Source organism: Propithecus coquereli, unplaced genomic scaffold (assembly GCF_000956105.1).
Source record: "Propithecus coquereli isolate 6110/MARCELLA unplaced genomic scaffold, Pcoq_1.0 Scaffold95, whole genome shotgun sequence".
Lineage (NCBI taxonomy): Eukaryota > Metazoa > Chordata > Mammalia > Primates > Indriidae > Propithecus > Propithecus coquereli.
The window spans coordinates 3,235,209-3,258,100 of NW_012155840.1; the positions used below are offsets into that span (position 1 = coordinate 3,235,209).

Here is a 22,892-nt window from a genome sequence, read left to right on the forward strand (position 1 = left end):
GACCCTCCTCAACTACTTTACGAAATTTTCATGAAGGGTCTAAATATGTGTATTGCTGTTGAATCACTATGTCTATAGGGAGAAGGAGAGTCCACAGCTGCCTATTCTGTTCTACCATCTGGCTACTGTAACTTTCCTTCATTCTTAAAGGACTTTTGTGACATACAGAATTCTTGGGTGACAGATTTTAAAGTTTTTTTTTCAGAGCAGTTGAATATGTCAACTCCAAAATTTCTATTTGGTTGGTTTTTATACTTTATGTTTGCTATTTTGGAAGACATTGTTCTCATGGTTTCCTTCAGTTCTTTACACATGGCTCCCTTTAACTTCTTATGCATATTTAAAATAATTGATTTAAAGTTGTGTGGTAAGTTCAATGTTTTGTCTTTCTCGGGGCAGTTCCTATTTATTTTGATTTTTCTTAAGAATAAGGCATACTTTCCTTTTCCTTTGCATACATAATTTTTTTGTTGAACATGGATATTTTGAATATTACAACATGGCAGCATTGGAAATAAGATTCTACCCCATTTCCTGGGTTGTTGCTGCTTACTTTAGTTGTTTGTTTTAGTGACTTTTCTGAACTAATTTTGTAAAGTCTGTATGTTTTGTCATGTGTAGCCACTAAAGTCTCTGTTCTGTTAGCTTAGTGGTCAACCAGTGTTTCGACAGAGATTTCCTTAAACACTGAGATTCAGGTATTTTTTTTTCTTGATTTAGGTTTTACTTAGTTACTGTAAACGTTCAGTTAGCTTCCAGAGTGCTGAAAAAAGTTGATTCTGACAATTTTTGCCAATTTATTTGCTGCTTTTATGGAAGGACTGGCTTTTGTAGTTCCTTAATTCCACCATGTTTACCAACATCAATTCCTAAAAGCATATACCTTTATTTTCCTAATAACTTTACAAGCAGGCTTCCAATATTACTGATAATACAGGAATTAATTATTATTTTAAAAAAGGTAACAGCCTCTCCAAACATACTTAAGTATTTCTATTGTGTGGTAAAAAGAGAAAGTAGAATAATCATATTATAATAATTTTCAGGATAGGGCGATGCCTGGTTAGATAGGATAATGTCTGGATTACTTAGGGTTAGGTATGGTAAAATTTAGCAAGTATTTATTAGGTGCTAACCAAGTGCTTAACCGAGACATGTCTTATTTACTGCAGCTGAGAGTGAAATAAGAGAATTTAGGTAAAATTGGAACGTGAAGAAGAATCTAAGAATTTTTATTGTCATTTTTTCTTGTTGAATTAGCAGAATGGCTAGATTATTGAGACTTTTAGAAATTGCTTGGGTCCTACAAGTTTGAAAGGATTGAATTCCCTATATATGATTATAATGTACTATGAATTTTAAAGTTGTCAATGAATATTCACTGAGAATTGTTAGGTGCTTTTTTCTAGTAAATCATCTAAAAGGTAAAACCGGACATCACAATCCAGAAACTGCAAAAACTCCAGAAGACCTTGAATCTTTAAATCCTTTAAATTTATCACTCTTCAAAGACACTGGAATAATAATTAGGAAGTCGTGATAGTTTTTCCTGACATCCTTTTGGATTTTCTTCTTCAGCAAAGTTACTTAAAACCTCGAATCCATCATGAAACATAGTATTTATAATAACTAGTTTAATTCTAAAAATGTTTTTTTTAGTGAATATAATGTGCCAAGAACTGTACTAGCCTCCGAGGGAACAAATATATATATATTTGTTGAAGGAAAGGACCATGCTATATTTATATACATGTATGTATGTACATACAGTTGACTTTTGAACAAAATGAGTTTGAACTGCACAGGTTTACTTATACGTGGATTTTTTTTTCTGCCTCTGCCACCCCTGAGATGGCAAGATCAACCCCTTTTCCTCCTCCTCCTCCTCAGTCTACTTGAAGTGAAGATTATGAGGATGAAGACTTTTATGATAATCCACTTCCACTTAATAAACAGTAAATATATGTTCTTTTCCTTATGATTTTCTTAATAACATTTCTTTTCTCTAGCTTACTTTATTGTAAGACTACAGTATACAAAACACATACAAAAAATGTTAATTGCTTATGTTATCAGTAAGGTGTCTGGTCAATGGTAGACTATTAGTAGTTAAGTTTTGGAGGAGTCAAAAGTTATACACATATTTTTGACTGTGTTGAGGGATTGGTGCCCCTAACCCTTGTGTTGTTCAAGGGTCAACTGTATATGTATGTGTTTGTGTATATATATTTATAGCATAGTCCATTCCTTCAACTAAGAGACACAGATAATTCCAGTGTACTGTGGTAAATATATCCATAAAATGCACTTCCACACCCATAGAGAGAGTTATTCATCTATGGAGTATACTTAGAAAACCCAGGGGTTGCCTGGAGGTTTCTGTTAAGAAAATTAATGCCTGGGTGGGGCCTTGAATGTCAAGAAAGATGGAAAAAGCATGCTAGCAGAGAGAGAGAGTAGCATGAGCAAGTTTATGGAAGCATCAATAGTTAGATATTCTTAGTTCAACATTAAGTGCAAGGAGAACGAAAGAGATAAGGCTCAAAGAGGTAGGTAGAAGCCAGGTCATGGAAGAATTTTTTTTGCCATCTGAAGAACCTTGGACCTTATGGAGACCAGGGAGGTAGTAAACTAGGGTTTAAGCTAGGGGGTGATGTGGTCAGATTTCCTTTTTGAATTTGAGTTCTGGAGAGCAGATTTTGCAGACTGGATGCAGTGAGTAATGAAGGTGGTTTTAGGTGGTTTTAAGCGCCATGAGTCTGAATAGGGAGCTCTATTAGGAGTCTATAGCATTAGTCTGAATGAGGGCTGGTGAAGATTCAAACCAGGATAGTGATGGTAGGTAGTGTCAGAAGAAAGAATGTGAAACTTATTCAGTAAAGTGACATATGGGCTTGAAAAAGAGGCAAGGGAGACTGGTTCTCATGATGGGGCAGTGCAGTAGATACCATTGAGTGATGCTGGGAATACAAAAAGCAGCCTTTAAAATTTTTAAAATTATTTTTAAGTTTTTAAGTAGGAAGAAAAAGGGAGACAATGATGAGTTTTGTTCTGGAAATACTAAATTTAAGGTAACATGGAATAATCAGCAGGATGTATGAGTCTGAACCTCAGGGGAAAAGTCAGGGCTAAAGATAAAGGTTTGAGATTGATTAACATAATACTCTCTGGCAAAGAAAGAAGGTGATATAGCAATTGACAGGAGAAACAAGACATTATAGATAAACGGGAGGCTAGAAAATGCATTTTGAGAGATTAATTATGCCACTGGAGTTTGAAGTCCTTGAGGGATGGAATTGTGTCTTCTTAATTTTTATGTTCTCAGCATCTGTCGCTGTGCCTACTACCCAGTAGGCACTTAATGAATGTTTGTTGAATGAGTTAAACTTTACCACCATATAGTCTCTAAACATAACCAAAGCCATCTCTAGATTCCAATAGAAGTCTTACTGATATTGTCACCTCTTTGTTCATTTGATTGCTAAAATAGCATCTATATTTACTTTGCCTAATCATGAGCTCAAGGAGAATGTCTAGATTCAATTATAAGAATATCTCTTAAGATAGAGATAATCTTAAAAGTGGTTGACCAGAATAAATAATAATATGTAGTTATCTTTGATTTTTTGGCTTTTAGTACATTTATAAGAGTACAAAGGCGATGGAATAATTTTTAATTTATGAAACTGAATATTTTAAAAGTTGAAACATGATCTTGTGCCTCTAAAAACCCAATTTTTAGTGATTCATCTATGACTCTGTAAATGTTACTTATGATATTTGAACTCTTTTCCATTCTCAGTCTCTTGATTCTGGTTCCTGAAGATCAGCTGTGCAGGACACACAGGTGTTAACACAGCTGGCTTGCTGATGACAACTCTGTCCATATAGCTGTCTTGTGTGTCATCGTTCATATTGTTTGGTGTCACTCTGACCTAGCCAAGCTAAAAATGATACTCCAGCTCAAGAGGGATTTAAAGCCTTGACAAACTAAAGATAACACACTACAGAATATCATGTACATGTGCTTAGCAAATTTTAGCTTAAACACATCTAAATAACTCATTTCACTGTGCATCTGTCTTAATCCTTTAAAATAATTTACCCTAGGAAAGAAAATACGTCTGTGCAGAGGACTATAACAATTTGTAAACACATTTATCTATTCTCAAGTATGGGTTTTTGTGTTTATTTAAATAGCTCAAGGTTATGGTAATCTGTGGGGTGCATTTTATGGCATATAGCCTACTCCACAGATTTATCATGATGTCCACGATTAAACCACCCAGTTTTCCAGTTTGATAATTTGATTCGAGTGGTCAGTTTTTTAGATCTTTGATTGGGATATAGCCAGCTTGGTAATTTGATTCAAAAAAATCAGTTTTTTAGTTCCATATTGGCATGTAACTATAATATATGGGATAGTTGTGGTAGTGGACTTTGCCTTCTTTTCTGGTGACAGCATCTGGCAGTCATTGGAGAGTTCTGGCTCTGCTCCGGAGATGTAGATGAAGTTAAATAATCTGCTATCAAAAGAAGGCCAGTTGCTTACCTCCACTTTTCAAATTAGGAGTTTCTGTGCTTGCTGTAGTGCGAATGGAGTGCCTGCTTCTGCTGAAAGAATGTCAAGGTTTCCTTCTGATAGGTGTGGAACAGAGCACGAACTATTGCATTTATCCTGGGACATCGTGGTTTGGGGATCTTCCATATGAGATTGTGATCACTGTATCAGAATGATTGCTGCACAAATAACTTATCTCTCTGTGTAATATTAATAATTTTGTGTATGTGAGAGAGAGACAGTATTAGAGGGCATGAATGAATGAGAATGTGCACAGGTACAGGGAAATTACTTAGGAAAATAAAGATGTTTAACATTCTTTACTGGTTATCACAAAACTACTTTTATGAAACGTAAACATTTTTGCTAAGATTGCCATACAAGAGACAAAGGAAAAAAAATGTAGTATTTTTAAGGTAGAGAAATGGAAGAAGTACCAAAATCTTAAGTAATTTCTTGAACTATTAACTGCTTACATATAGATATTAAGAGGCATTTTTATTTGGTGCTAAGAACACTAGGCTCAGTATTCTTATGTTAGAGATGGCAGTAGCTATTTCACAATGTGGGTAGCAGAATCAAATGAAGTAGTGTGGAGAGTATAGTCATCCCTCAGTATCCATGGGGGATCGGTTCCAGGACCTCTGCGGATACCAAAATTCAGGGATGCTTAAGTCTCTGATGTAAAATGGTGTAGTATTTGCATATAAACTAGGGACAGTCTCCTGTATTAAATCATTTCTAGATTACTTATACCTAATACAATGTAAATAATTGTTATCCTACATTGTTAAAAGAATAATGATAAGAAAAAGTCTGTACATGTTTAGTACAGATGAATATGTACATATTTTTTTGAGAGAGGGTCTTGCTTTGTTGCCTGGGCTAGAGTGCTGTGACATCATCATAGCTCACTGCAACCTCAAACTCCTGGGCTTAAGTGATACTTTCTACCTCAGCCTCCTGAGTAGCTGGGACTACAGGTGTGTGCCACTATGCCCGACTAATTTTTTTTATATTTGTTGTAGAGACTAGGTCTTGCTATGTTGCTCAGGTTGGTCTTGAATTCCTGGCCTCAAGCAATCCTCCCACCTCAGGTTCCCAAAGTGCTAGGATTACAGGCATGAGCCACCATGTCTGGTCAGATGTAATGTTTTAAAAATATATTTTCTATTAGCTGTTCGTTGAATCCACGGATACGAAACCCACAGATAGGGAGGGCCAACTGTATTTTAAAAAGTATGAAGTACTTTTGAAAGTACTAATGGTATTATTACTAATAGAAATAGTATTGTTATCTATCTATCATTTTATTAGTTAAGTAGTTAAGGAAAAAGTTAAAGAAGGAGGGAAATAGCCATTTAGATGTAACTATTCAATTTCTGAATATCATTTCCATTGCATTGACACTCTTCGATTCCTTCTCCAATCATTGGGCAAATATCAAAGTCTTAGAACTGTCTAAATATATTTTTTTTATTATTCTCTTTCTTCTACATTGTAGAATTCATGAATTTGGAATGATATTCTTATTTGATCACAGATTTACTAAAAGCCTCTGTATGTATAGCGTTTTTCTTACTACTTATATTATTAAAGAGTATATGTTGTTAACTCTAGCCAGTTCCTTTCTCTTTGTTATTTACAAAAAGGCTCTCCACTATGCCTCTTCTACTTGTTTAACCAAATTTTCTGTTGATTAGGTATTAGAATGGGTAGTCAGTAATCATGACCAGGAAAGTTAGTTGTCAGGAAATTTAGGCTCAGTCATATTGTGTACTAGACTATATAAAACCTGAAAATATATCAAGTGATAGTATACTTATTTCATGAGACACTTGAAAAAAGAGCCAGAAAGTGCCTTTGAGATGGTACCCTGTGTTGGACATATAAAGTTGACTCACTAGATATTGTTTGTAGAGTCTCTGGTGAGAGGTAGTCATTTTAAAAACTTGTAGATGATGAAAAATATTGTCTTTCCTTCTATGCCTCTAGGGCAGAGGATGGCCAACCTTTTTTGTGAAGGGTCAGATAGGAAATATTTTAGGCTTTGTGGACCATATGGTCTCTCTATCAACTACTCAACTCTGTCATTGTGCCAGGAAAGCAGCCATAGACATTAGGTAAACAAATGGATATGGTTCCAATAAAACTTTATTTGTAATAACATGTGATGGACTGGATTTGGTTCCCAGACTGTAGTGTGCTGACTATATACACTGCTCTATGGTGCATAGGTTGAAAAGTAGTATGTAGGCTACTCTAGTGTGTAGGATGAAAACTAAAATAATAGCAAGAGGAAGGGCAATAAGGAATCAATGGGAGTGGAAAGAAATACAGAGGAGGGACTAGGACAAAGGAAGGCAGGAACATGGAGGCAAAATATAAACATAAACACAGGATGTTAACAATGGAGGTTATAGGGAATATTGTAGAGGTCTGTATTTATATTGGAATAGCTCTGATAAAAATATTTCTTTTGAAGCATTGGTGACCATAGTAGATTGGAGTAAATAAAATTTTAGATAGAGTATGATGTAAAGTCCTGATATTCATTTCTTTTCCCAGACAAGCAGGATTCAGATAATGTATACATTTTTTACATGTGTTTTTAAGTCTAAGTTTTTATTTACACTCTGACTTCTTCTGGTTCAGTGTCCTGTTGGTAAAAACGCAGCTAGTAAATCATTTCATGAGTTTTTTTTTTTTTTTAAATGGAACATTGAGCTTGGGGATTTATAGCTGTACATGATAAAAGATGGAGGTTCACATTTTAAGAGTTGAGCAATTTTTCTAAAAATGACTAATTTAATTTCATAGTTGGCATATCTAGCAGAAGTAGCTTTTTCTGTGTTATGGTAGGAGTACAGAAAATTAGAAAACAGATTGGTGACTTGTGAGTAAAGGCTAATCAGAAAAATAGCAATATAGTACAGCATGGATCTTATGAATCACTTAAATCTGGATTGGATTGTTAAATATATTTTAAAGATATATTTACTTAAATATATTTCATGACAATGTTTTGACTTTTTATAAGTCATTTATTTTTCTCTATACATCTCTCGTTTCTTATGACATATCTATTAGAAATATCTGCTTTCTGAAAGTATTTAATAAGAAAGGAAGAAAATAAAGTGCTCTTTCTAAAAATCAAAATTTTGGAGAAGTAATGTAGACATTTTTACTTTATTCTTTTAAAAGTATTATGAAATTGTACAGTTTTTTAGAATGTTATAAAAATTTATAAAATTTGACAATTGAGATTTGTATTATGAAATTCTATGAAAAAATTCATTATATGTTAAAAATGAACTGTTAGACATTTTGAAGTAGAAAAACACTGTATACATGTTTTTATCACACGTGTAAATAATAATGAAAAAGTTATAGAATCTTAATTATCGGATGAATAATGACATGTTGTAAACAGAATTAGAGACTGACTTTTGAAATTATTTAAAAATTTGAAATTTGAAATTATAATTTAATCTACAGACAGGTGACTGATGGTTGTTTTAATCCAAATTCACACTAAAATATGTATTTTAAAAGGTAAATGTACTATTCTTTTTAGAAAAAAATAATTTTACTATTCTAATACTATTTCAAAAATTTTTTGACAGTAAGGAACTTGCTTTAGACTCTCATTCTTGAAAATAATAATCTTCTATCCAATGGGCAGTATTTCCCAAAGAAGTTCAACATTATCTCTTTTTTAATATTTTAGTTACTTTGTTCTCAGCCTGCCTGTTCTATTTTTTTATGAACAAATTTAATACTACAAAGTGAGAGTCCTTTCTTATTATTCTCTGTTGAATCTCTTCCTTGTCTGTCCTGTTTACACCTTGAAATTCAGATTTGCCTTCTGCATTCTTTCTAAACAGTCTTTTCTTTTCACCCCTTTTATTTTCCTTGTTCCTTGTCACCTTTCCTTGCTCCTTTGCTGCACCATTATATTTTTGTTTTAGTATAATTGTTTTATTATATTCTGTCAACATGATGCTTTCACTCCTTTTTGCTCATTAAAATAAAATAATTCCTGAACAGTCCTTTTACAGGACTTCTCTAAAAACTTTTCCTAGAAATATTTGAAGAATATTTTAGATGCCTACTCTCAAAGTTTCAGTTTAATTTAAAGGTGGAAAAACTCTTAAAATTGTAGTCAAAATTTTTGTGTTATTACATCATTATATATCATGGCACTGTCTCGTAATGGCACTGTCAACATTCAACAGATATTTGTAATTAAATGAAAGTATTATCACATGCATATTATTCAAATAATGTTATAATTATGATGTCCATCATTAGGTATAACAAACACAGATGCATTTTGAAGATTTTTTCCCTATCTAATATAAATAATTATTTAATTTGGTAAATTAAGTAAAGTAGCAAAAATATTAAAATGACAATAAATCACAGTTTTAAATGCAAAAGGCCCCAGCTTAATGTTGCTCATAAAGTTTATTTAGAGAATATAAAATGTAGCTTACTGTTCACTGTATGTCAAGCTTCAAGGATGAGATATGGTGCCTGATACTAATCGGGTTAAAGGACCTCCAGTGCTCGACCTGTGTTGTGGATTATACCTACGTTGCTTATGGTTTTTCCCCCCCTTTGCCCATATTAGCAATCTGCTTTTGTACTTTGACATCGAGGATTTCCCTAGTGAATTTTGTCACAGAAAAAAGAGAATCATCAATATCGCAGTTAAACTTGACTTTCAAAGCTAATAGTATCTCATTTGGGGGCTCAAATTTAATAAATTTTCTTTGATTCTGGGTGAGTTTTTAAACATCAAACAATGAATTGGCCAGGGTGCAGTAAAATATTTAGATCTATTGACTATGGTTCAGAAGGGTAGAAGGCAAAACACTAGTGGTTTGATGCTGATAAATTCTTGGTACCTTAATCCACATTAATGTTTTCTTTTATCTGAATGCACATTTGTGACCAAAAAAAGCAAGAGAAGGTATCCATACATATAAAATATAAAACCTAAAGCTAAAAAGTATAAAATATGATTTATTTTGTTATGCTAAGTAAGTTTAATAGCATTCTCATCCTGACTGAAGACTCTGGAGAATGTTGCAGGTAAATATACATTCTGAATTGGGACTCTAGTGTGCATGTAGTACTCACACCATTATAAAAATTGCATCACAGTGTATGTTTTACAGCATGCACTTTGACATTCTCTTATTGACAGAAAGTCTTCAGATCAACTTGGGAAATATAAGGATTTTTATACCCATAGATTAGCATAAACAATTAAAGATGTCATCATATATTTGTGTGCATTTGTTGGTTTAAGGAAACCCTATAGAGTACAATAGTTTTGTGAAATGTGTATATTTTTCATGTAATTAATTCATATAATAAAAAATAATTCAAACTGTTTTGCATGTTGCCCAAGGAGAATAGAAAAATGAGGGAGAAGTTTTCTATCTTATATTATTGCCAAATTACAATTGAAGTTGCTCAGATAAAACTATAGATATAAATATATTTATTTGAGCAATTAATGTTATTTTTATACTTATACCCATTGTTGACCTTTGCTATCTCATAAAAAACTTTTTGTTCTGTGGTATTAAGCTAATTGTGCAATATTTATCAAATATATGATAGCATACTTTCCTGTTTCACTTAAGGGAATAAAAAAATATGGTAACAGATAAATTTTTAAAACCCATTCAAATACAAGGAAACTTAGAAAATATGCCTACATATGAAAACTCCTTTCATTAAACTATATGATTAAAAATGACAGCGTACTGATCTTAAATGCAGACTAAACTGAGGAATTCTTTTACTAAGTTTGGAAATTAAAACCCAAAATATCTGGCTCTGAGCATTCGTTTGTATTATATAGGGAATATTTTCTCATTTGTCCAGAAGGTGGCAGTGTGATATCAACTGCATGTGATTCCATCCTGGCTAGAGAATAATTGGTGTTTCTCCTGTATCTGTGATGTGTTTGTATTGTTACCTTTTTGAATACTTAAATATAGTACAAATACTACTGATTTTATCTATTACATTATTTAGAAATTGTGTGACCGACTTGGTTTATATGTAATCATCAAGACTCAAGTTAAATAAAATCTTACAATTTTAGAAGAGTAAAAAGGGCAAATAAACCTCTTCTTACTTGTATATTTTAAAGTATCCTTTTGCGTTGAGTATATTTGTTTTTATTCCAGGGTACATTTTATTGAAGTTTTCTTTTCAGAGACTAGTGCCTAAGAACTATTTTGTCCAATATATATCAGTTAATATCAGTTAAATTAAACATGTTATTAAAAAGGTAATAATAATTAGGAAATTGCTGTTGTTTTTGATTTTGTGAATGTTTTTTTCTCTCCTTTATCTTTTGAAGGTGGTACTGTGGAAAAATAATTTAAAACCTCTTGATCAGAAGAGCTCCAGTGACTCTTCTTCCCCTCCCTCATTTCAGGCAGGAGGATGCTTTTTCTTCTTAACATTCTCCTCCAGCACTCTGAATTAGAGATTTATTTGCAACGAAAAATCAATTAGTCCTAAATTTATTCATGGATTTCAGGTCCAGCGATCAATGCAAGTCCACTCAGTGGGCTCAAGGGGACCCAGTTCATCCCAGTTAATGTGTCTGAAGGGGAATTACCATTGATGCTGTTTTTTTCCCTTTAGGTCAGAGATCAGATCTCGCTGTCACGGACTGCGGCAAGTAGGAATGACTTCACCCTGCAGCTACCCAAACTGCACCTGGAGACCTTTGCAATGGAGGGGCTCAAGGGCGGGCCAGAGGTTGTAGCATGCCAGGTTAGAGTCTAAATAACATTGTTTGCTACTGAGACGTATAGAAAAATAAATTGCACTAACTAGAGAGAGTGAAAGCCTCAAAATATTGTGAATAATTTAAAGGAGATGCAAATAAATTTTTCTTCATTTTTCTTCTATCATGTAACAGTATACTTCACAATAAATTGTGTTTTTTGTCTTTAAAGCCTAGAAAACTAGCCTATTAAAACAACTCAGAAAAGTATTTTTACCAAGGAAAATATGTGTTTTATGGCAAAGTACAGTATTAAAAGTACATACTTTCCTATCAGCAGAGGACAATAATACACTAGGCTGTTATCTTTTTAAGCAAGTCTGAAATTGTTGCTCTTGTTGTTTTAAAATAAATCACTTCAGAAAAAAAGTTTAAAAAAATAAATCACCTAAAGCAAAATTATTAAGAGAGATACCTGAAAATTTTCAATGTTAATTCCAAAATATATCCAACATTTCTTATGTTGGAATTTAATTTCAGCAAAACTAGAATTTAACTGTATTTTGTATTGAAGAGTATTTTATCCTTTAATGTTTCATTTTAGTGAACATTTTAATATGTACAGACTGAGTCATTTTATTTATTTATGAAACTCAAAATACCAAATCATAAGACCTCAAATAACTTTAAAATAAACGTAATAAAGAAACTCATTTTCAGAAACATTCATTTTCAGATACTATAGGTATCCTTCTATGATATGTCACTATTGTATTATTGTGATCATTTTTTTTGTTGAGGTTAAATATTTTTAATTGGACAAAAACAAAATTCAATATGTGCTTTATTCTCCTTTTAATGCCCAGTACCATCATTAGAAAAGTTTATCAACATTATGGAAATTACAGGAAGTCTGATATTTCAAAAGAGGTTGTTCTTGTTCAGTGGTACTCTAGAATTTTCAGTGTAAACAAAGAGTGAGATCTCTTAAAAGTTTGTGTTTTACTTTTTGAGATTTAAAATAATCTTTTTCATTCTTCAGGTTATGACTCTATGGAATTTTAATTTTGTACAAAATTAATGTCAGTTCATATGAAGCTATGTTAATTTTTCATATGCTACATACCCTAATTTAATTTGTTATTAGTACCAAATTAATGCTATACAAAGAAAAAAAATTCATTGCTTCTTTCATTAGGTTGTTTATCAATATATCTAAAATATATATAAGTATAAAACTAAGCATAAAATATTTTTATTTTCTGTTATAGAGGAGAATACCATTATTTAAGATGAGATTAAAAATGTTATGTTTTAAATTTGATTATCAGTATTTGTGAATTCATTGTAACCATGACTGTGATATGAATTGAGATTTTTCTAGTGTTTGTAAAATAATCCTTTACTTGGCTATCTCAATTCAGAATCACACAAGGCTTAGGACTTCTTATAATTCACAAATAAAGACTTCCCCCAAACTAGATTTTGGTGGTTTGGAAAGAGACCGATTCCTAGGAATGCCATTTTTTGTGGTTCTGATGTCTGTGAATAACAACAAATAAGTATAGAGACCATAGTTTACATTCCTCTCTTTTCCAGATTATAAGGAAAATAGTTATGCACATTCCCATGTACCTAAACCTTTGGATAGGTTCCATGGACATATTGTAATATAGTACATTGTAGTTTAGTACTTACACATTGTAGTTAGAAAATTATAAGACATTAATTATAATAAAAATAGCTACCATTTCAGTGAACACTTATGTACCAAGCACAATGCTTAGCTCTTTGGATACATTATCTCATTTAATTCTTACAATGGGTCTGTCATATAGTGGTACTATCTTCATTTTACAATTAAATAAGAACAAGCACAACAACAGCAACCTGTGAAAGGTAAGATCAACAGCAAGGAAATGGCAGAGACCAAAGCCTGAATATGAGTCTAATAGTATTAGATTACAAAGCTGAACTAGTAAGCCTAAAAAATTTAGACACCAGTGTTAAATGGTAAAAGTAATACTTTGGAACTATATACTGTAATTTTTTCCATTTATAAGATAATTAATTATACATGTATATATGATGTAGGTCATAGTTTATGCTGTATTATAGACAAATTCACAGATAAAAAGTTTTTTTTTCATTTGGCAGCCTAATAGTGGGAAACTCTAATTTTCACCTTTTGCAGTATGAAAAAGGTACGCTATGTGTATTTATGCTAAGTGTGGCTACTTATTTGGGAATTCAGTATTTGTTTAGCTTTGTACTCTGACTCTAGTGATGAAGGTGGACTATTTAAAATACATGACCTCTGTATGATTATGAGGAGAGGCTCACTCTGCAGGGTGTGGTAGTGTATGAGCCGTTTGGCCAACCTGCACATCTAACATCTGGAGCAATAGGGGCTGAAGTTTTCTGTATTTTCCAATGAGGCAAACTTTATGATAGGCTTAATCCTGGAAGGCAAGGAGACCAGTGAGCATTACTGAAAGGCAAAGAGGATGAGTGGATTACTTATTCTCTCTGAATCCGAAAGAGCACATGACCGATGATGATCTCCTACAGGAGAAAATTCAGTTCAGCTAGTCTCTGAGATATGCTAGCTTTTTGCCCCAATTTCTTTAGCTGCAAAAAGTGTAATGCTACCGGTTTCTTAGCTTTGTAGAAGGATTGAATGAAGCAATGCATGTAAAGGAGAGCACAGTGCCTAGCATTGAGAAAGGGGTGATGCATGGAGGCTGTTGTTATTGCAGCCATTATGAGACCCTTGTAAAGAGGAAGTAAGCAATGGTAGTTTGTTTTTGTTATTTTTAAGGAATGTGTGTGTGTGTTTTATTTTGAGAAATGGTTATTTAGGATCCTTTTCTCCATATCTTTCCATTTGGTTCCTTCACTCTTCCCTGTTTCTTTAAAAGTTTTAAGTAATTTTGATCAAGCACAGCCTACTTTTAGCACCCTATTTACATTTCCGTATCTTATGATGTTCCAATGAGGCCCATGTCCCCAGTGGAAGCTTTTGTGTAAGTCCCGATGGCAAGTTTAGAACTATGATACCAGTGTTTATATCTCCCAAATAATAGCCTATTAGGCTTTCCCTATAATACTGAGAAAAATAAAAACACCTGTATTAGACCCATTAGCTTTAAGTCTAGTACAGTCCAGTATAGCGTGAACACGGAGGACTTTGTAATCAAAAATATTCTACCCATACTTTGCAATTATAACATCTGTTTATAATATTACCTTAAACTCTGAGTTGTATTTTTTCAATAAGTGTTATATGTAATGCTGATAATATCTGGCAAATATTAACAGGCATCCAACAAATGGTTGTAATCTCCATCCCCATTCAACAGTAAACAATAATCATTAAACAAACAATAACAGTAGCTAACATTCATTGAGTGCTTAATCTGTGCCAGTTACTGTGCTAAACACCTTATATTATGATCTTATTTTTTATAAATAATAGGTGCTCTGCTTTTATTCATTTTACAAAGGAAGGAACCGAAGTTTATTGAGGTAGAATAAGATCTTAACGGTTACATATCCAATGAATAAGGTAACTGGTTCATTCATGCCATTCTGCCAGTAAATCATGGCTCACTGGCTTTTTGTTTGTTTTTTAAGATTGCCGAGAGAGAAAAAATATAAAGGTAGGATCTGTCTGCAGAACACAATTTCACTTGTGTGGAAATAATAGGAAGAATAGAAATCCAGAAAAGGGTTAACTGGGCAAGTTTCTTAATCTGTCTATGTCTTAACCTCTTTATCTGTAAAATGAAGATAATAAAAATTCCTAAGTTACAGTATTGGTGTGATAATTAAGTGGGCTAACACATTGAAAGTGCTTAGAATAGTGATGGGTACATTGAAAATACTCAGTATCTGTTAGCTATCCACCAACGTGAAAACTTCATGAGGCCAGGAACTAGGCCTTGTTCACTGTTACATCCTCAGAGCTCAGAGCAGGTCCTCAGGATATATGGATCAATGAACACTCAATTTCGGACACTTGGCAAGATGACTCAGGAGGCTGCTTGTCTCTGAGTTGTGCACGATCTTAAGAGACTTGGTATCAATTTTTTACTTATAGGCCCACATCATTTAAAAAGAAAAAGTCTCCCAAACCATCTCATAAAAGTGTTTTAAGACTTAGTACAGAGTTGAGCAACCTGTGGCCTTCTTGGTTCTTAAGTGCTAGAATCCAAATTTTAAAGAACAAATCCTTTTATTTTTATAAACACATTTTGTTTGTCTTTCATATTTTTATTTTATTTTTAAAATGAACATATTTAAAATACCAAAGAATAAAATAAGTTTCAAAGAAATAATCCTTCCAGATTGACTGGCACAATTAGAATATTAGTAAGCCTTAAGGGCTTAATCAATGGCTGCTGCACTCATGATTTAGTTCTAATTCCTCCGCCTGACTGGTGCCACTATCACATGAGGCTGGTTGGCAAGAGTTTATGTGGGTCGAGTATGCCAGTCTGTTATCAGCTTTTGACAATGTACACTATGTTTCTGTTTGAAGTGGAATTTGTGAATGGCTGCACACCTCGACAGTATTTTTTTAATTTTGTCTGCTTAACAGCCCATCATGTCAAAGAAGACCAAGAGAACGCTGAAAGAAGAAACAGTTTTTTTAATAAAAATTGGAAATTGCAGTATTATCTTGTTTCTGCTAAAGATAAGATGATTTGCTTGCTTTGTGATACTGCAGTATCAACATTAAAGAAATTTAATGCTCATCAGCATTGTAATACTCATAAGTACCACAAATATTTTAAATTAGAGGGGGAGGCCTGAAAGGTTGTATTGCAGAAATTAAAAGATGAAAAGCAAAAGCAAAGATAATTCTTTCAAGCAGCGATAAGACCTGGAAATAATGCCACTGAAGCGACTCATACAAGTAGCTTATATACTAGGAATAAAAGGAATCCATTTAGTGATGTAGAAACATGAAAGAATGCATTGTTGAAATTGTAGGATGCTTAGACCCTGATAATGTTTCAAAGTACAAACAACTGCCTCCATTTCAAGGAAAACCATTATTGATTGGCAGCATGAATTAGCCTTCAACTTAACAGAATGACTTCATGTAATACTTTGAAAGGAAAATATATATTACTCAATCGCTTTGGATGAATCAACTGATAATTCTGACTCAGTGCAGGTTTTATACTTCATTTGGGTCATAACAGAAGATTTTCCTTGCTACGAAGAGTTACTTGCTTTGGGCACTCCTGTGAACAGAACATGGGGAATAGATATCTCCAAAAACTTTAAAGTGAAGTTGGACTGAATTTGGTAAATTTGTCGAGTATATGTACAATTGGTGCACCTTCCATGGCAGGAAAACACAAAGGGTTTTATTGCATAGATAAATAAAAAAAGTATTAACAGATCCAGATGCTCTCATTTCTTTTCATTGTATCTTGCATCAGCAAAACGTCTGTGCTAAAGCTACTATTTTAAGTGACACTTTGCAACAAGTTATAAGTATTGTTAACTATATTCGTGCAAATGCAAAACGGAGTCATCAGTTTTGCAACATGCTAAAGTTGAATGATGAGGTATTCAGTGTGGATTTGCTATATCATTCTAAAGTGTGTTAGCTATTGCAGGGATAGGTGTTAGCCAAAATTTTATCTTTGCTAGAACAGATAGTTAAATTTTATGAAGAACAGAATCAGCAATGTGAATTATTGAAAGATTTCTATAGAAATGCAGCATTTCTGTGTGATATCATGTCAAATCAAAATGACTTGAATATTTCTTTGCAAAGTAAAACTAAGTCTGTATATGATATGTGACAAAAAATCCAAGCGTTTTGAAAAAAGCTATTTTTTTCCAAAACACTTCTTTTTCAAAAGGAAATTTCAGATGAACATTTTCCCCAGTTAGCAAAGGTCATTGATGAGCAGGATGATATATGCTTCAAATGAAGAAGAATTTGAAGAATACGTAGCTTTTACAGACCTATTAATTGGAAAATACAATGAAAGGTTCACTGACTTTGAGAATCATGACATCACACTTGAATTAGTATTTCAGCCTCACCTAGTTGATATTGCCAAGGCACCTGAGGAACTACAGATGGAATTGATTGAGTTCTCAGTAGATAACATTTTAAAGTCATTGTTTGATGCTAAGGAAGATCCAATTTAAATATGGAAAAATCCAGTAGAATACTCACGCCTTTTGGCAACATGCCTAAAAAATGCTTTCTTGCTTTTCAACCACTTATTGCTGCAAATCTGCATTCTCCTACCTCACCCAAATCAAGACACCCTTAAGGTCACAAATTACTGATACCCATCTAGAAGATCAACTGAAATTGCAGACCTCCATTCTGCAACCAAATATTCAAATGCTTTCCAACAAAAAGCAGACACTACAAAGTCATTAAAAGGCTACTTAACTTTAAAATTAACAAATAGTTTTCATTTTTTGAAATTAAGTACATAGTAATTAGATTTTTACAAAATAATGTACATTTTTATGTATATCTAATTGAAGTTTCTTGAATGCAGCCTTATTTGATTACAGCTGTATTAATGCAGCCTTCCAACATGAAAAGGTTCCCCACCCCTGGCTTAGTACGTAATAACTATACCTCTGGAAATGTAGTATATTGTGTTATTATGTTTATGAACACTTCGTTAGAGAGGCTTCATTGTGAAACCATTTATTTACAAAGATTTTAAACAACAGAGTCTTTACTATAAATACAGTAATCCTTTAATCACCCCTAACCCACAATGGCATTACACAGTCTTGGTATGGTTTTTAGTTTTGCGTTATATCCACGACTTTAAGGATACAATGGTTTTTTTACATTTATGCGTATTTTCCAGGCACAGAAATTTCTTTGAGCTATTTTGTTGTAGTTATATAGATCAATCATAAAGAGCATCTTGAAGGGAATTTTGTTATTATAATTTTTTTATGTATAGAGGGATGGAATAAATGATATCTGCACCTAAACCATTGTGAATAAAAGTATCAAGAATTGCTCTTAGTAATTTTTTACATGTGTTCTCTGTTATACTACTTAATGCAGTTCAGAGAACAAGAAAGCATGTTCTCTGTTATACTGTTTAATGCAAGAGCCTTCTAATTTTTCTGAAAGAAATTTTTACATTTTTAGCATACTTAGAAATTAAAGAGGTATTAGATAACTTTATTTAAAAGCTGGTATCATTTAGACATTCTCTTCTTTGTGTTATCCCTTCCATATAAGTGAATTTTCAGGGAGCTGATTATCTTTCTAAACATGAAAATTAGTCATTTTGAATGAAAATCTTGTTAAATATGTCAAATAGTGTTTTTTTAAAAAAGAATATAATATACCTACTTAAAATTTTTTATTATTCTGGTTCATTATTATTATACATATAAATTACAATATTATAACAATAGTATAATATACTCATGTGTATAATGACATTTGAATTAAACAATATATTATAACTTGATAGAAATTTTTCTAATATTAAAAATTATCTCTTTAAAATTTAGAAAAGTACATGATCATGATAAAAAATAAGAATCTACAGGAAAGTATAGAGAAAAATAAAGATCATTTGAAATTCTGCCATTTAAAGATAATCAATGTTACAATGTTAACATTTTGGTAAATATTCTTCTAGTTATTTTTTAACCATAAATAGAAACTCACACACATATATCATGTATATTTAATATATCTATATATATTTAAACAATTATTTGGCCATACTAGTTTTTTTCCTTTTTCTTGATATATTTTAATAGTAGTTGTATATATTTTGGAGGTACATGTTTTTTTTTTTTTTTTTTTTTTGAGACAGAGTCTTGCTCTGTCACCCAGGCTGGAGTGCAGTAGTGTCATCATAGCTCACTACAACCTTGAACTCCTGGGCTCAAGCGATCCTCCTGCCTCAGTCTCCCAAGTCGCTAGGACTACAGGCATGCACCATCATGCCTGGCTAATTTTTTTTTGATAGAGACGGGGTCTCGCTCTTGCTCAGGCTGGTCTCGAACTCTTGGGCTCAAGCGATCCTCCCTTCTTGGCTTCCCAGAGTGCTAAGATTATAGGTGTGAGCCATACTGCATGGCCACATGATATTTTTTATTTATTTTTTTGAGACAGAGTCTCGCTCTGTTGCCTGGGCTAGAGTGCCATGGTGTCAGCCTAGCTCACAGCAACCTCAAACTCCTGGGCCCAAGTGATCCTTCTGCCTCAGCCCCCTGAGTAGCTGGGATTATAGGCATGTGCCACCATGCCCAGCTAATTTTTTCTATATATTTTTAGTTGTCCGATTAATTTCTTTCTATTTTTGGTAGAGACGGGGTCTCGCTCTTGCTCAGGCTGGTCTCGAACTCCTGAGCTCAAACGATCATCCCACCTTGGCCTCCCAGAGTGCTGGGATTACAGGCGTGAGCTACCGCGCCCGGCCGATATTTTGATACCTATATGCAGGGTGTCCCAAAAGTCTCCATACAAAGGAAAAATTTTGGAAAATTTTGTAATGAAGATTTTGTAGATTAAGGTACATTTAGCTACAATTTCTCATTTTCCCTATGTATGGTGACTTTGGGGAGACACCCTGTATAATGTGTAATGATTAAATCAGGATAATTGGGATATCCAGCACTTCAAACATTTTTCTTTGTGTTGGGAGCATTACAATTGTTTTCTTCTAGATATTGTGAAATATATAATAAATTATTGTTAACTTTTATTTCCCTACTGTACTATCAATTATTGTTAACTATAATTTCCATACTGTACTATCAAGCACTAGAACTTATTCCTTCTATCTAAGTGTAATTTTGTACCCCTCTACCAACTTCTCTTGGGCCATACTGTTTTGTAAGCATTTTTAAACCTAATAACACATTATGATATCTTTTCAGTAAATACAGATTTACATAATTATTTTTGATGATTGAATTGTGTTCTACTACATGTATCTACTGTAGTATTTTTCATCAGTTTTCTATTGATGGATATTTGAAGTTGCTTCTAATTTTTTTGGTTATTATGAATAAGGTGTCAGTGAATATCTTCTTCCATAAATCTTTTCATTGTTCTCTTACTTTTTTTCTCTAGAATAAATTAGTAGAATTATTGCACCAAAGGATGTGCACATTCTAAGGCTTTGGATACACATTCTCCTGTTGCCCCTGAAAAAGATGGTACCAGTCTACCCTTACATGGCTCCTGTTCATTTACTTTTCTTTAAAAAGTATGGTTATTTTCTGATAATAGAAGAAAGTTTTCTTCTCTTTTTATAATTTCAGTCTTCCCTGAATTTTCAGATATCCATTCTCACTGGGTCCTTATTTTATAGAATTGCCAGGTTTGAGTCTAAGAGATTCTCCTTGGTGAAGCAAAGCAAATATATTTTGTGACTGCCTTTTGTCTTGCAGACTTTTTGTTTTTGTTGATTACTGGGCCTGTGACTGTCCTTTGAATGTTTGAGGTTATTGGAACTCTGACCTTTTTGGTAAATGGAATCCTTTTAGTAATAAGGTATCAAAAAATTTTGGATTATCTAAAGTTGTCTGTGAGAGTTTGCAGTTCTCTTTGTTCTTTTTTATTTTTTAATTATAAATTGACAAATTATAGTTGTATATATTTATGAGGTACAAAGTAACATTATGATTTATGAATACAATGTAGAATAATTTTATCAAGCTAGTTTTAAATTCTAAAATCAAAATATCTTTTAAATTGGAAAATAGAAAATCATTTTAGAATTGGGTCGTAGAATGAAATAGAATGTTGAAATGCCACTTTCTTCAAAGGATGGAAAGTACTTCCCAGAGAAGAGCTGTTTGTTAGAGAGAAACAATTAGTTGGCAAAAATCATATAATTCATCTGAGAATAAATGCATTTTGATGGAAAAAATATCATCCCTTGTCTCATCTAGCTATTTGACAGCTGTAGGCTATAGTTCTACAGAATATAAATTGTGCCAATGAGGAGTCTAAATGTCCTAGGTTTGGGGCCTAACTTGAAGATGAATATAAGAATTAGTGAATTTGGTGTATTTTGTTGTTGTTGACATCAGAAAGTATACATGGTATTTTCTGACATCATGTTGTCAAAGAAAACATTTTTGCTAATTGGTAGTTGAAATTTTAGAATTTTACTCTGAAAATTTGATAATGCACAGGGAGAAATAAAGTTTCCTGAAAACTTCCTGGTAATAGAGCTCTAAGAATTGCTAAATGAAACAAAGTATAACAAGAAATGTGATGTTAATATACACAGAAGAACTTACTTTAAGGGTATGTTGGAAATTGAGAGAATAATAATTATCCTAGGTTTAATTCACTATCTATATAAATAGCATTTAAACATTGGTTAGAGTTATTGTGAGTTATGCCTTGTCATCCTCAATCTGTATCTTCTCCTAAGATTTCAGTGTTTGATGGCTGGGAAGAATGCTAAAGACTTAGCCTGGTGTGTCAGCCATTACTACAGCAGCTTTGGTGTTATCACAGAATAATACCAAAGGAGTCCCCCCACCCTCCCTGTCTCCCTGGATTCCTCCTTCCATTTCTGTGCCTTTTGTTTGGTTCACACTTTTTATTGGTGGTGGTGGAGAGCGGGATGCATCAATCAGATTTTTAGAACAGAATCTTAAGAATGAAAATATAAAATTATGCTTTCATTGATCCACTTGATACATGTTACCATTCTTTTCTTAATTCTCTTATTTTAAAAGATTTATTATAATAAAGTATTTTTCTGTATGTCCATTGTTAAAACATAGTCTTGGGCACTAACTGATAGCCAAAAAATATCTGTTAAAGCTAGGAGTTCTATAAAGTTTTTTTAAATATTTAGCAAATGAGACATTTTACATCTTGCATCAATGGTTGTATTTCACACCAGTGGGTGTTTTTTTTCCTGGTTGAGACTTTCATCTCTCTTTGCCTTTTGAAAAGAACAAGATGACATATGAGGGCAAGTAATTGCATCTGTATAAAGCTTCTGCTACAGTTTTGAAGAATCTCATAACTCCCTACTCCTTAACTCAGCTTAAAGTATTTATGAATTACATCCCTTGTGAGAATGATCTGGTATCAGTGATCTGAAAGACACTAAGTAAAATCTGATAGGAATTCTTTAAAATAGGTATGATAAATTCCTTTTTCTAGGTTTATTGTTTACCAATTCTTCCTTTGTGTATTATAAGAAAGAATAATTAGGAAAAAATAAAATCATAGCAGAATCAGTATCACGGAAAGTTGAAGAGGTCATGCAGCTTTGCTAGAAAGTGTTAGGACTGGCTATGGAGCAGATGAAATCCTTCCCTCTGTAGGCATAAATTACACAGATAGCAGGGCTTCTCATTATCTTATGCAATTGTTATCTTTTTCTTGTGGAGCACAAATTGTCCTTTCTTATGAAAGATGAATATGAATTATCATCCTTGTGGTGCTGAAAGTGCTGCTGGAGTTCTATCCTAGAATTGCTATTTTCTGTGAGCTCTTGGCTCTTAATTATTCCAGTATGTCAGTTTCCTCATCTGCAAAATGGAGATGATAATACCTGC

At 32.9% G+C, this 22,892-nt stretch overlaps 1 protein-coding gene across 1 annotated transcript in view; it reads left to right on the plus strand.

Annotated features, from left to right (window-relative positions):
• The window catches only part of CCDC171 (coiled-coil domain containing 171), a 382,203-nt gene that overhangs the window by 266,917 nt on the left and 92,394 nt on the right, over positions 1-22,892 (plus strand). The window contains exon 24 of the mRNA XM_012665015.1: positions 11,240-11,371. Coding sequence (XP_012520469.1) covers positions 11,240-11,371 — 132 coding nt within the window. The remainder of the gene's footprint in view (positions 1-11,239; positions 11,372-22,892) is intronic.